Source organism: Pholis gunnellus, assembly GCF_910591455.1.
Source record: "Pholis gunnellus genome assembly, chromosome: 1".
Classification (NCBI taxonomy): domain Eukaryota; kingdom Metazoa; phylum Chordata; class Actinopteri; order Perciformes; family Pholidae; genus Pholis; species Pholis gunnellus.
Window position 1 is genome coordinate 30,768,068 of NC_136528.1, and position 14,282 is coordinate 30,782,349.

The 14,282-nt window shown below is 41.0% G+C and overlaps 1 protein-coding gene across 1 annotated transcript; it reads right to left on the reverse strand.

Moving 5' to 3' along the window:
* Nucleotides 1-430: 430 nt before the first annotated feature.
* On the reverse strand, nt 431-3,924 carry uqcrfs1 (ubiquinol-cytochrome c reductase, Rieske iron-sulfur polypeptide 1). Its single transcript, XM_079182790.1, has 2 exons — nt 3,671-3,924; nt 431-1,503 (listed from the first exon to the last, which is right to left on the reverse strand). The coding sequence occupies exons 1-2, from the start codon at nt 3,879-3,881 to the stop codon at nt 893-895; spliced, it is 822 nt and encodes a 273-aa protein (XP_079038916.1). The 5' UTR covers nt 3,882-3,924; the 3' UTR covers nt 431-892.
* Between the last annotated feature and the right edge of the window lie 10,358 nt (nt 3,925-14,282).

The following is a 14,282-nucleotide window of genomic DNA, read 5'->3' on the forward strand; positions in this document are numbered from 1 at the left end:
AGTAACTCAAGCTATCTAATACATTTAATGGTAAAAAATTTGCCTTGGAAATTGAGTTTCAGTACTTCAGAATTGCATTTAAGTACAATACTTTCAAATCAGTGACCCGGGCCCGGATCCGAGTACTTGACCCTAAAGTCCAGTTTGTTTGATTAGTGTGAACATTTTGGACGGCTGAAAGGTCTGGGCTCGCTCAGATATGGTCATCAATGATCTCTGTAATTAATTCCGAAAAAGCCCACCGTCTCTCTGCAACGGACAACATAACTTCAAACCAAATACCTCATGTCCTCACAACATTACTTTAACATGTGTGATGCGGTTTGCCAACAGGCAGTTAGTGGGCCAATAACAGTATTTCACTATTTCACCAGTATTTCACTATTTTGAATAATGACATTATTTAAGCAAAGAAAGGCTTAACACTGAATGCAGGTTGTCAAATAAAATAGAAATCTTTATTAACCAGGCCTGAACACATTTGTTCTTTTCAAATTAGATGAACTATAACTTAAGAGTAGCAGGTGTTTTCATTTCATGTTGACGTGACCTTCAGGGGCGGGAAAAGAAGAGGATGGCATCCTCCAAGGGTTTAACTCAGATGCCATATTGTAAATGATTTGCATTACAGCATTATGTTAAGTAATCAGAGGACTAACAACAGCCGCCATTTTCACTGAGTGAAACACACTGCAGCATGAAAAACATCTCCACATGTACCAGCTGTTATTGATGTGAACAGCTGGCAGAACCAACAAGACATGAACACAGCATTATTACACCTCAATGTTTCCTCCAATGCATCACTATATTGAAAAGATGTCTATCACACAGATGCTGCTGACAAAGTGAAAGCTGTTGTACAATGAGAGCTCAGTCTGAGGAGTGTGATTTATCCAACAATCACAATGTCGTCGTCTTGAAACTCGTAGAAGGGAACCTCAAGGTTGAGGGGGGCGGGGCCTTTCCTGATGCGGCCCGAGGCGTCGTAGTGAGAGCCGTGGCAGGGGCAGTAGTAACCTCCGAAGTCACCAGCATTGGCGATGGGCACACAGCCCAGATGTGTGCACACCCCGAGGACGATGACCCAGCGGGGGTTGAGGACCCTGTCGCTGTCGTGCTGAGGGTCGCGCAGCTCTGCCAGGTTCACGCCGGCTTCTGTGGCGATCTCCTTCTCTGTGCGATGACGGACAAACAGCGGTTTGCCTCTCCACTTGAAGGTCATGTTCTTGCCTTCAGGGATGTCGGTCAGCTTGATTTCGATCTTGGACAGGGCCAGGACGTCAGCCGAGGCGCTCATGGAAGAAACAAACTGAGTGACCACCGTCTTGGCAGCGTAGACGCCCACCACGGTTGTGGCACCGGTGACCAGGTACGAGAAGGTTCTTCTGGACTCGCTGCTCTCCTGGGAGGACTTGCTGGGGTCAAGCACATCTGGGCGCCTGTAGTCAGAGAAGTCTGGTACCCTGACATCTGTGTGGGCAAATCGGACTCCTGCACAGCCTGCAGACGAGAACAAACGGGTCATCAGACTGCATAGATCAATTAGAGTGAACACTAACAAAGTGCTGCCTGTTTAGTCGGGAGCAGCTCAGATATATGAAACCTTCACTTGTCAATGTATACAAATGTCTGCATTTATTGGCAATTGACTTAAAATGCATTTTAAATTAAGCATTTCATTTGCAACTGACTGACTGATCAGTTTAATTCCAGGTTAATGAAAGCAGCTGTGCTAAGATCAGGCGTGCTGATATTTAAACTTTGTGACGACAGGTGCGTAGTGTTTACACCATGACACACTTAAAAGATGAGTGAGTAATATATGCTTTCTTCCAACATTTGTACTTTTTAAACGGAAGAAACACTTAATATTGTAATACTTCCTGGAATTGACACAATATAGCCATCAGCAAGTAGGAAACCTTAAGGGGATCTACCTCCAGCCAGCTGCCACCTTATTTGGGTTTTGTAATGAAAATGATATTGCATTGTTTTCTCTTATGATATTGATATCTATGATATTGATATCTACTGTGAACAACTTTTCACTGGTTATGAAACAACCTCAATTCTTAATGCTCGTCATCGGTGCCACCGGGTCAGATTCCTTCAGCTCAGGCTCCAGCAACCAGCCCACCGTGGACGGACCCAGATCAAACAATCATGTAAAACAGACTAGAACCTAAACTATATAATCAATGTGTCTGCAACTGAGATCTCTCCAGTGGATACTGAAATCATGACAGAGCCGCAGCACAAATAATCATCAGTTGCAGCCCTATACACACCGCTTCATTAATAATATAGTGGACGTGGTCAAATAATTATATGATAATTGACTTGATATGTTGTTGATTTGATGTTTGTCCGAACTGCAGTCAGAGGCTGTAGTCACCAATTTATCTCGTCAGCACAATATTCGTCCCTGTACCACTAAGACGTGACACACTACCCAGAATAAAACTAAATCTTTATTTAGACCCACTTTTACACACTGATGAGTAAACTGTTAGTTCATTCACATAAAAGCCCGACAGTGGCTGGCAAGTGGAAATCTTTCATTGTCATGCAGTGAGATAGTGTTTGACACTCTGGGCAGAGTGGATGAGAAAGGTTTGCTGCCAGAATTGTTGCTGATTAGGAGAGCGTGATGAGCTCAAAGTTGTGGTAGTTGACTTCACAATTCTGTCATCCCCACCGAGGCTGCCACCAGCAGGCTTCTTGCTGGGGAGCCGTGTGTTCCTGCCGATACAGTATGGCTGACTTACTCCAAATACAAAGTACAGTATGATAACCAAAAAGCTCAACCTGACCTCCGACAGCTGATGTGACCAGGGCATTTCATAAAACTGATCAGCAGGATCTAGATTTGGACTGATTCAATTTAGGATCCATGAGGTGTAGATGTGTCAGTTAAAACATTTGAAACACATATTCTAATCAACAACAGTGTGTGAACAACAATGCACAACAGGAGTAGAACACATGTGTTGAAGGGTCAGAGGAAATAACCATATGCAGGACATATGAAAGGACACCCAAATACCCCATTGAATGCTGGGATAATTAATGTTAGACCACAGTAACATCTGATCTGGTTACAGCCATTAGTACAGTATTTCTAAGATATCAGATTTATGAAAATATGATCCACCTTTTACCACTGCCCTTGAAACACTTGATACCACACACAATGATATGAACGTTAGCGATCACAATAAAAGTCACAGGGGTGATATGGGGACATAGAACCGGAACACCGGCTAACGCTACGGTTAGCCGGTCTACTTGATAGACGGAAGACTATTCAAGCTTCATAGTTCATGTTCCGACTCACAACGTTGCCGTCAGTCCCACAAACACTGAATAAGTGCAACGTTATACACACACTTTATGTTGACCTCAAGTGTAGAGCGCCCTAAATTAGGCTAACAAGATGCTAGCTAACAACCTGGAAGAGCCTGCAGCTAACGTTAGCCAAGCTAACTAAGTTATGGCCAATTACTCCGTGATATTTAACAGGGATACATGTGACTTGATATCACATTTCAGCACACACATAGGACATGGCGTTAGACGTAAACTTTCAATACTCACGTTTAAACAACAGAAAGTTGACTCAGCTAAGTTAGCTAACGCTAGTAAAGTGAGCCAATGACAGACTTACCATTAATGCTAACAGTCACAGCAGGCCCTGTCTTTGGGCTTTGACCGGTGAGCGATTCGCGGCAGAGGAACTGTTTTTTCGGGTCCAACAAAATCTTCTCTCCCTTCACAACAACCCCAGGTACCAGAGCTTTCAGGGGACCAGCGACAGTAATCGCTGTAGCTTGCATGTAAGGGGAAAATGCCCCAGACCGAGCAGCAAGAGACATCATGTTTACGGCGAACTGCTGCTACGACGACCTTGTGCTATCTTGACTGGTGAGGTAACAACTTGACGTAACCAAGTGCGTCATTACGTAGCCACGTAATGACACGTAATAGTGAGATAAAACATTCAAGGATTATTTATTGTCATTCTGCAACACTGGATTACATGGAATACCTTTAACTAGACAACAACAATTTAATTTTCTTCCTAAAAAAATATTATGAATATGTGGCTTCAACGTGAGCAGTCTATCTATTATTGAGTTCTTTCGGGTGAAGGTGTTTTGAAGATATGTCAACATTGTGAAGTGAAGAATGAGCACCAATAATCCAGTGGAGCTTCATGTTTTTATGTGTCCATACATTGGTGGGGCATCTCCTCGCTTTTATTTTCTTGCTAACAATACCAAAATGCCACTAATGATATTGTCACATGTGCAGAAGACTTTTGGAGAAGATATTGTATTCCTCACACACTTCAGCTGTGGGTTGTTTGGACTGGAAGTCTCTTGGTCCACCTTGTTCATGAAGGTTCTTAACTAAGTGACATTGAAGCTCTATTGTTAGTTCAGGAAGGAAGACAACAATTTTGCATGCTTAGCACTGAAGTTTATTTCTCATTCATCCTACCATTCTATCTTGCTGCTGCTCGGGAAAGAAGCCCCTCGATTACAAATCTCCCCGTAGATTCCAAGCGGCAATTACTTTATGTCAAGACTTTAACATCACACATCATCTGTTTATAATAAACAATTATCATTTACTTGTCTCTTCTGACTGAAACAAAGTATCTAATTGGTAGCCACAAGAGCTGGTCTAATTCTCTAAATGCTAAGGAAAGGTGCTTCAATGCTTCCTTTCTTCTGTCCTTTAGCATAGGGTACACTGAACACTGGAGATAAAGATGTCCCACAATTCCTTGCTGCAGCAACATTTCATGCGGAAACACACCCATGTCAATAACTGGCAACAGCCTAGTGTAAGTGCAGTTGGATGCTCTTAGCGCCACGTTATCTTTATGAATTACCCTTCACACCTTGATTTCATGCCGTTTTCCATTGAGGTCAAGGAAATGTTGTTATGGGAAGACGTAGGGCATCTTTTTAAATGTTTTGACTGCAGCCCATGTTAGCAGATCTAAAGGCAAAGCATTCCCAGAGAGACTTGTTGTCTTTCTTTTACAGAAACACAACAACATTCTTTTACAGTCTGTGCTCAGTCTTTCATTATGATGGGAGACTAAAGGATTCTGGGTATATCCATTGTGTTTTGGTCCACTGGGAGTCAAAGTAATGCTCTGATTAACTTGTCTTTGTATTCATCAACTGTTTTGTATTGTCATCCATTTTCTCTTTTTGTACTTTTTGAAATATCTTTCTATCAATTTCATGTTCCTCCTCCTGCTGTTGGAGAGAACCTTTCGTATCCTGTATTCTGTGGTTGATTAAACATGTTGTAATTGGAGTCCTGCATTTTTCTAGATACATTTTTTTCACTTATATTGTCTGATACAGTAGATTTATATTATCAGTTTTTGTATTCAATACGTCATCCAGAGTAGGCTGTTGTCCCCATGCCCGTTTAGAGGGAAATACCCTGTGCAGTGGGCAACAGTGTTAACAGAGGAAGTTAAAAAATGTCTCCTAACTCCACTTTACACAAACCGGTGTAAATGAAAAACACTATAACGAAGAGTTGCTGTGTCGTTAGTTACACCAAGAATAAATCCACACACCCTGATCTCCGATTTATTCCTCTGCCGTGTCATAAAATAGATAGAGGGGTTTTATGGCTCCAAGCTATAGACTAGATCATCATTGCGTCATCGCCAAGGCTGTGCTCCCTTTTGGGGAAAATATGCAGAAAAGTGTGTTAACCGAGGCTTTTACACTGTCGTTTGAGGCAGTGTGGTAAATGGCTAAATCATTCTAGTTAGCTTCGAATGATGGATGTCGATCGTTAGCTTTGGGGGCTGCAGTAGCCTACAGTCATACAGTATAGCAGCATCAGGCTGTCATCTCCAACTACATATCAGCTAATTGATCAAACAGTTGGCTATTAAAAGGTTGGTTGTTTCCAAACAACACTTACAGACAACGCCTAACGTGATTCTATCAAATAGTTAGAGCTTCGATGTCTGGATAAGTAATATCTGGCCACTGTTTTGGGCAGGGGCAAAGCTGAAGGGTCATGAGAGCGAAAAGCTCAATTTATTAAGGTGTGGTGGACGCTCATGTTTTGGCAAGGTCGAAATCTGTAGGATCTTCGGTTTTCTGTAAATGGGACGTGGCCTTGACGTTTTGCATATGTGCCAGTCTGATGTATAATGTTGAATTGGTTTTAGCAGTCCAATGACACGTCTTTATAAGGAGGAGCTAACCTTTTGTCTTGTGGACTGGAACGACCTAAAATACGTCGTAACACATTTTAATTTTGAAGAGTTATTCAGTGACTGTAGTGTTGTTGTCCTTTAGTGTTCCTTGACATGTTACATTGGGATACAACAGGAAATCTTGTTTTTACTGTTCTCCATAACAACAGAGAACAGCACTCTGTGTAACAGCAGGGTTAGTCCACATTAACCTGTCCCACCTCAGGCTTCTCAAGTCCCCCACAAATACATGTTGTTCCCCAAACACAGGAACAGCTAAGGAGTCTGCCATCTTGCTTCATTCTCATCTGAGGTCACATGCAAAACATGTAAATCTGATATCGTGACAGCCCTACTTCACACAGTGTTCCTATGTACCTACATGTATCATTAAGTAATGTACTGTAATCAGTAGTTGTACTGTTAGTCCAAATTATTGCACTAAAACTGGAAAGAATAACAATGACTGTGAGCCATAGTTAGTGTTACTAAAGTCAATTATCCTGCTGACCAAGCCCTGTTGTCGTCGGCCTTGTGCTTCAGCTGCAGAACCTTTATTGGTGTTTTCACTGGTCTCACTGAATCTGTTCTCTGCAGCGACATGGCAGCTGCCACCTGCCACTTTAAATGCATTGATTGGTAATCTTGAAGCATTCTGAATCTTCTGTTTATGGGTATCTTAATTTATTGTCTCTGAGCGTCTAGGTTTGATATTTATGTAAAGCGGGTCGGGAACAGTCCGTCGCTGGCTGGGTCATGACTTTAAAGGATAATTCCACAGAAATGAAAATGAGTCGGGACCCTAACCTGATTGGCTGGGAGAGGCAAACAGGGAGACAGAGGTATGGGAAATGACAGCCACCCAGAACCACGCCGGGCTGCTCTGCTCACTGGACCAGGCTGACCAGTACAGCACTCTGGGTCATTTCTTTCCTTTGCATCAGCCCAAATTGTACAGTAGCCCACTGGGAAAGCCCCTTGTACTCCAGCTGGCAGTTTAAAAAAACTATTTCAACAAAAAAGAAACTGTGCATGCAAATGATATTCCACCTCAACAATCTTATATTTGGTATTTTTGACTTTTCCTTAACATTTTGTGCTTTTATTTTTTTGGGTGTGTTTTGGCTTCCTGTGTGTGTGAGTGTTTACTGCCACATCTGCTGTATAGGAAGCCTCCCCAAAGCGCTCTACAGGGAGCTGCAATGAACTTCCTGTCCTCTCCCCTCTGATGTGGTAGCCAGTGAAATCTAATCCTGTAAAGAGGTAATCCCGCAAAGAAGACGTGCTAAATCCTTGCAGCCCCACTAGATGCTCCCCACAATTTATAACACATTAAAAAGCTGACAGCTTCTCCTCTGACCCTCCCGCTTCAGTTGTCCGACTGCCTGCTGAAGTATTATTCTGGCACAGCTGGACTCCACTGAGAGCACAGGGATTACATCACCGCTGCTTTGCCACGACTATCGTCTGTTCAAATCCCCAAAGAGGCTGATGTCCATGTATAAATTCATATTTAAATTCACATGCATTCTACACACACACAGATGTATATATGGTCGCTAAGTCATCTAAAAATAATATCAACTATATTCGGCCTTTGATCATGGCCTCATCCTGGAGCATTTATGACTACAGTGCAGATATAGTTTGAGTTACAAAACTGATGATTTGAATAGAGAGATCTAAAAATAAGCAGGACAAAAGTGTTACAATAAGGTTTAAATTATTTCTTTTGTGCCATTTTTTCTCTTTTGAGTTGTTTTATTCTTAAAATCTTTAACAATTCAACTCAAATCATTTTTAGCAAAATTAGTTCCAGATCTGGTAATATTTTCATTTAAAAGAGAACAATCACATGTTTCCCTGCTTATGCAGGTTGGGTTTATTTGTATCAGATGATTTGAGAGAGACTGTTCGTTTAGCAAATCGCAGATGGACATACCTCAGACTAGAAAAGGACGTACGAGCGTGCAGTGCTTCTCACCAGTCGAGGACTGATTCACTCAGATAAGAGCTCCAATCGCACCACACTCCATTTAATTAAAGGAAAAAAACATAAAAGAAAAATCTGTTTTTGCCATGTTTTTAGGAATGAAATGTTCTATAAATCAGGCTGTTAATGATATATGAACAATCCCCTCTGTAATAACCTTGAGAATATCATTAGGAAATAAATGAAATGATTAATCTCACAATGCCACACAACAACAGTGTCCAAACCTCTGAGGGAAGAACTGGTGGTGATGGGTGTCGCTGTACCCAGTGTCCAAAGCTTTATGCTAGCGTAATGCTGTTGAAAATATTGATTTGGGGACAATGTCATGGCAGGATAGATATTTACTGTTTGCCAACCGTTCGCAATATTATTGACCAGGAATCTTGTTAGCATGACATTAGCTTTCTGGCTCATAGCTGACAAGAAATATCTCCCGTTGCCAAGTTGTATCTAAAGTCTGTCCTATTTATTGGAGCATTAAACAATGTTTTAGTTTAACAAAAACTCAGGGTTACCAGGGAAACGGAGTGAATGGCTTGTGAAAATCTTTAATTTTGGTTGCAAAATGCATGAAAATATGAATAAATGGTCTTAACTTATATTTCTTTGGCAAGTGACCATGGTATCAGCGCGATAATGCCCTTCGAGGTGTACATTATCAGGAATTTATTGGCTTTATTGTAGAATTCATTATTGTAGAATATGTCTATTTCTCTGTGTTTTACTAACCACATCAGTTGTGATTTGTATTGATGTGCATCAATGACTTGGGGTTTGGGACAGAGTATGTTCTTCTGACCACACAACGTAGCTGAGGAATTCTGGACCCATGCTGATGGTGTCTATTTGGTACATCAAGGACCAAACCATCTCCCACTGCATGTCCCTGTGTCCTCAGCAGACCCATCATGATTCTATACCCTGGATTTGGGCAGCTGATACGGATCACTGACACTCAGCCCAGTTTCTAATCAGACAAGCTGCTGTACATTTCCTTCACAGTTAATCCCTGTTCTGCCATGCACCTGTGAACTGGAGCCTAGACACCCCTATCAGCTGGGCAATACAATGTTACAAGTAATCCTTAGGTGTGACATATAGTCCTCAGAAATCATTATCCATGAACAACTAATCCTTTACTTCTCATTGGCAAAGTTGATTTGTGTTCTTTGTCTTTTGGCTGCAGGTCATCTGGTGCATCAAATCTATCCTGGGAAATTTCAACCTGGCTTTGGACAGCGGTAAGAAAACCAACGATTGAGAAAATACAAATACTAAGAAATCGAGAGGACCTTGAATAAGCCAACTTGATAGTCAGGTACGGAGCTGTTTAAGTAAAGGACAGAGCAGCAATTCCTAAAAAATTGATATCAGAGAGTTATTAATATTCTGTCCAAATGCAAGAATACACATTTTTCAAATGCTTCTCTGAAATATATGTACAGCACTGATAAATCAGGGTCTCTGCAGGTGTCAGAGAGTTAAATGTAAGATTTCTGAGAGATATCATTCAGGAAGATATGAGTTGATGTACCAAAACAAAGCTAAGAGAACAGAGGCTATTAATGTTGGCTTGATGTTCTATCACAGATTGAAATTCCTACAGTTTAAAATAAGCCAGAATCTTTCAAAGCAAAATTGGAAATAGAGTCGACTGTTTGGGACTAATCTATTGCCTTAGCAGAAACGGAGGTGCTAGGGTTAGGGCTGGCAGAATTCCAGTTGCTACAGCGGCGGCGGTCTGTCTCCAAAGCAGACTTCTTCTCCCAGTGAAGTAGTGTCCCAGCAGCGGGGAGTGAGGCGGAGGGACTGCAGGGTGTAATTCTTGTCTCATTCGTGGTCTGATAAACAGTAAATTCATCCGATTCAGTACCCCATGCTATATGAGCTGCTGTAGCAGTGTCATATTTGTCGACGCTGCATTGAGGCTTTTGTTATACAGAAGTGGGCGTGGTTTCATCTCTCAGCCCCTTGTCCACAACACACACAGAGGGAGAGCCCCTTTATTCCCTGCTCAGGTAGACATTACTCCACTATATCTTTACACCAAACAGTTGTTTTCTGCTGTATTAATGCAGTATGGCTGGGATTTGGTCTAAAAGTGCAATTTATTAGTTAACAGTAATAAGCAACACTAGATTATGATTTTATTTTTTCATTTCATTTATTTGGCTCCGCAAACACAAAGACTTGTATGGAAACATTTTCCATTCTAAACTAAGCAAAACTAATTTCAATAAATATAACACATAGTGTAATACTTTTTAGAACAGAGTACTCTTCTTGTCTTCTTAATTCATAGGAATCCTTGTTGTTTTACACGACACAGAGTCCTTCATTTACAGAAACTGGCTTTGTGGGACAATTTCATCAATCAGTTCCAAATCAATGAAGTCTCTTGGATGTGCGATCAAATTCAGGACTACAAGATATCCAGTGACCTAGAATGCTGCAGAAAATTCACTGAGTTTGAATGTTCAGTATGGTTGGGTAATATTGTATTCCTGGTTGCTTGTGTGTGTTCTGGGTTGTAACATTTTGTTGTACGAACCAGTGGCATTGCTTTCTGTGTGAAGCAGAGATTTTGGTTGAGATGCCCGATGGATGAGGACAGGGATTGTGCTTTGAGGCATAGGTGACACATGGGGAAACTATTTTATTATAATCCTATTCTTTATTTAGTTTATTGATTATTCTTACTTGCTTTTTCTTTGTATGTCCCTTTAGTTGTACGATGTTCAGTGACCTCGATTTTGACTTGTTATTATGTTTGAGTGTGTTCTTGGATTTACCATTGTTTGTGTTGTGTTTCTCGTTGTACAATTTTGTTGTACGTTACAAGATAAACATTGGGTTAACAGTAAATATGTCTCTTGCAACAAGAATTTACCACCTTTTTTTAAAGGTGGTAAATTTGATATAGATATTTGATATGAGTACTAGTACAGCAGCAAACAACTATTGTCTATGTAAAGATATAGTAGAGCAGGCATGGGCAAACTACGGTCCGCGGGCCATATACGGACCGTTGGGCTTTTTAATCCGGCCCGTCAAATATTGGTACAAAATTGTCCAAATTATAGTAAAGACCGCATTCATTTTGCCTTTTTCCTGCAATACCCGGCGTTTCAGTTGATCCCACCAGATAGCGCACTCCAGACACAATTGACCTTCTCTGGGGTCTGGTCTATTCTCTCTAGATGACGCCCATACCCGCGTTCACTACTTGATTGGTTCTTAGCAGTCACGACTGTACTTCCCTGGTTCTTCACACCCCTATCACGTGACCCGTACCCGGAAGCTCACAGACAACAACATCCTCGATTACCGATCGACTACCAGGTTAATTCAACATGGACAACTGATTACAGGTGTTACTGACCGTGTTGTCTTTACTAGCAGCTGTTGTCCAGTAAAAGTCTGCATTATTGTGGAGGAAGCAGCTGTTATTGGAGCGATTAGTGAGCGGCGTGTCCAGCGGCGTTATCAGCGCTACGGAGCGGACGTCTGAAGTCACGGTTAGCGGCTTTAGGGAGGGTGATGGACACAAAACGGAGGATTTTTCTTTCCTTATTAATGCTTATTTTGTTCTGCACAACTATTGTGAAGTTTGCAGATAAAATGTAAAGGAACAAAACAGTAATTGCTCTCCAGTAGGACAGAGAATTCAGACACCAGCAGAGCGAGTGAGAACAGACAACAACGAAGCTGAGGAAACGAGTGAGAGACGTGTGTTGACCACATTTATGGACCATAATCTAGTAAACGTTTATGTGTACGTGTTCATTTTAAAGTAAATTTGATGTGTGAGATAGAGCATAGATAGAGCAAGACCTGCAGCACTGTAACTAACGTTAAGTCTGAAAAATAAAACTTCTTAAACTTTCCACTTTTCCAAATGTGTCTGTTTGAGTTCATAGAGGAATATTTTAGAAAAGATCTTAAGTATCAACCATGACCTTTCATTATTAAAGACTTTATTACTCTGTCGTATTTTGTTTAGCTAAGCAACCAATCTACTTCCTGTTTACACAGCACCCACGCGCATGCCCAGTGTATGTGAATAGTCACATGATATTCGTTTTCAGGCGTTTTAATCTGGAGGGAGATCATTTCTAAAACGATACTGAAACGCTGTGTGGACGGAGATCGTTTTTGTTTTAAAACAAAGTCCAACTCCCTTTTAACCCCTAGGCCTATTTTGAGGCCTCTCCTCGAAAATGTCATACCCATACTCAAAGGGGCTTATCTCGCTAACTACAAGGTCTTTTTGAATAATTTCAATGGGATTATAACACTAACACTTGTGATAGTTTTTTAATATGTGTACATATCAGTGTATATGTTACTGGTAAATCCTGAATGAATATAACACATAGCTCAAATTGAAAATGTTCAGGTTCGCCTGGAAAAGAAAGCACTTTTGTCTTTGAAATAATGCAGCAGTAAGCCTAAAACTCTCCACAATCATAGCACAACATGTCAGCAGTCCCTTTTCAAAAGGAATTGGCTTTGATAAAGTGAAGCAGGCCAAGTTTATAGAGGTTGGAGTACAGAGAGTTCATGCCAGCTCAAGCCAAAATTCTGAATTTTCAAAATTTTGGAACCAGGTTTCCAGCTGTTCTATTCTAATTTTATATACTATATAACTATATATTTCACTTGTTTTATCACTAATAGTGTTCAATCTATCTAATACAGCAGTTTGGCATCATTTTTAAGCATTTTTTCGTCGCTCCCTGTGTGTGTATTGGCAGTTTTCGAAGCCTATGTTTGGTCGATTTGCACATGTGATACGTCTTAGAATGCAGAAATGAATTTAGAATGCAGTGGGCTGCTCAGTCAGGTGATTGACAGACTTTTTAGCCACTAAAACTCCAAAAGAGTTGCGCAACAGACCGAGCATCGAAATGATTCGCTGAAAAGTAAAAGGAGGACTATCTATGCATAAATGCATGGATTAACTCTATTTTACTCTCAAACGAAAGAGGGGGACCGGCGCATATGTAGCGAAAGGATTTAAGTGGATTTACAGAGTTTTTCACCCAGCAGAACAGCTGAAGGTACGATGCGTTTCAAATGTTTTGCTCTGTGGTTTCGTTGTGCTTGTGTGTGTTCCACGGTGTAACGTTTGAATGGTTTGAAGGAGAGAAACATGAAAGATATCTTCGGATTCAGGGTGGAATTCTACTCCTTGCTAAGCTATCGTTCGGCCATGACGGTCTCTTTTTTTGTGATGATATCTGCATTCGGAGTGCGTAGCTCGCTGTAGCTCGCAGAAAAATACGTGGTATTGTGCTGGAACTTGGTAGTTTATACAGTACTTTGTGTATAATTCTGTTTTGAGTGAGTAAAATGACTTTTTTTGTATTGTTTCTCAGAATCTCGTCGTTAAGTAGGTATATAGCATGTGGGTAAAATTCATTATATTCGTTTCGGAAAAGTGATTTATATGACGCTCTTCTTCGCAAAACACTCTCGTGACGCCCAATTGGGCACCGCTCTGGATTATAAGGTTTTAAACTGGATGAGTTTTATGTTCCACTAAGCGAAGTTAAGTTTCCAAACATTAGGAGGATACCACAGAGGATGCTGGTGTTGTTTGGCTCTACCTACGTGTATGAGCAGACGTTCAGCGTGGTGAACATCAACAAATCACGTCACAGATCCCAGTTAACTGATGAACAACTCAGATCTGTCCTGAGAATTGCCGCAACCAAACTGACACCAAACTTTGATGCACTGGCAAAAAAGAGTGACCAACAACACTGTTCCCACTGAACTTAAATGCAAGTTTTCTTTACTTTTTAGGTAATGGCTTTTACTTGTAATTTATATTAGTTCACACAAATCCATCTGCTACTGGCCCGGCCCGTCTGTCAAATTTTAAAACTCAATGTGGCCCCAGAGCCAAAAAGTTTGCCCACCCCTGTAGTAGAGTAATGTCTCCCTGAGCAGAGAATAAAGTTGCTCTATTATTTAACCATTTTTTATGTAATAACTTATTACATTATATCTATAATAATAGAGCCCACAATA

Excerpts from the sequence above, each read along its gene's own strand:
- uqcrfs1 (XM_079182790.1), bottom strand. The coding sequence starts at position 3,881 with ATGATGTCTCTTGCTGCTCGGTCTGGGGCATTTTCCCCTTACATGCAA. Across the intron at positions 1,504-3,670 it reads TGTGACTGTTAGCATTAATG|GCTGTGCAGGAGTCCGATTT; the intron begins GTAAGTCTGTCA and ends TCTCGTCTGCAG.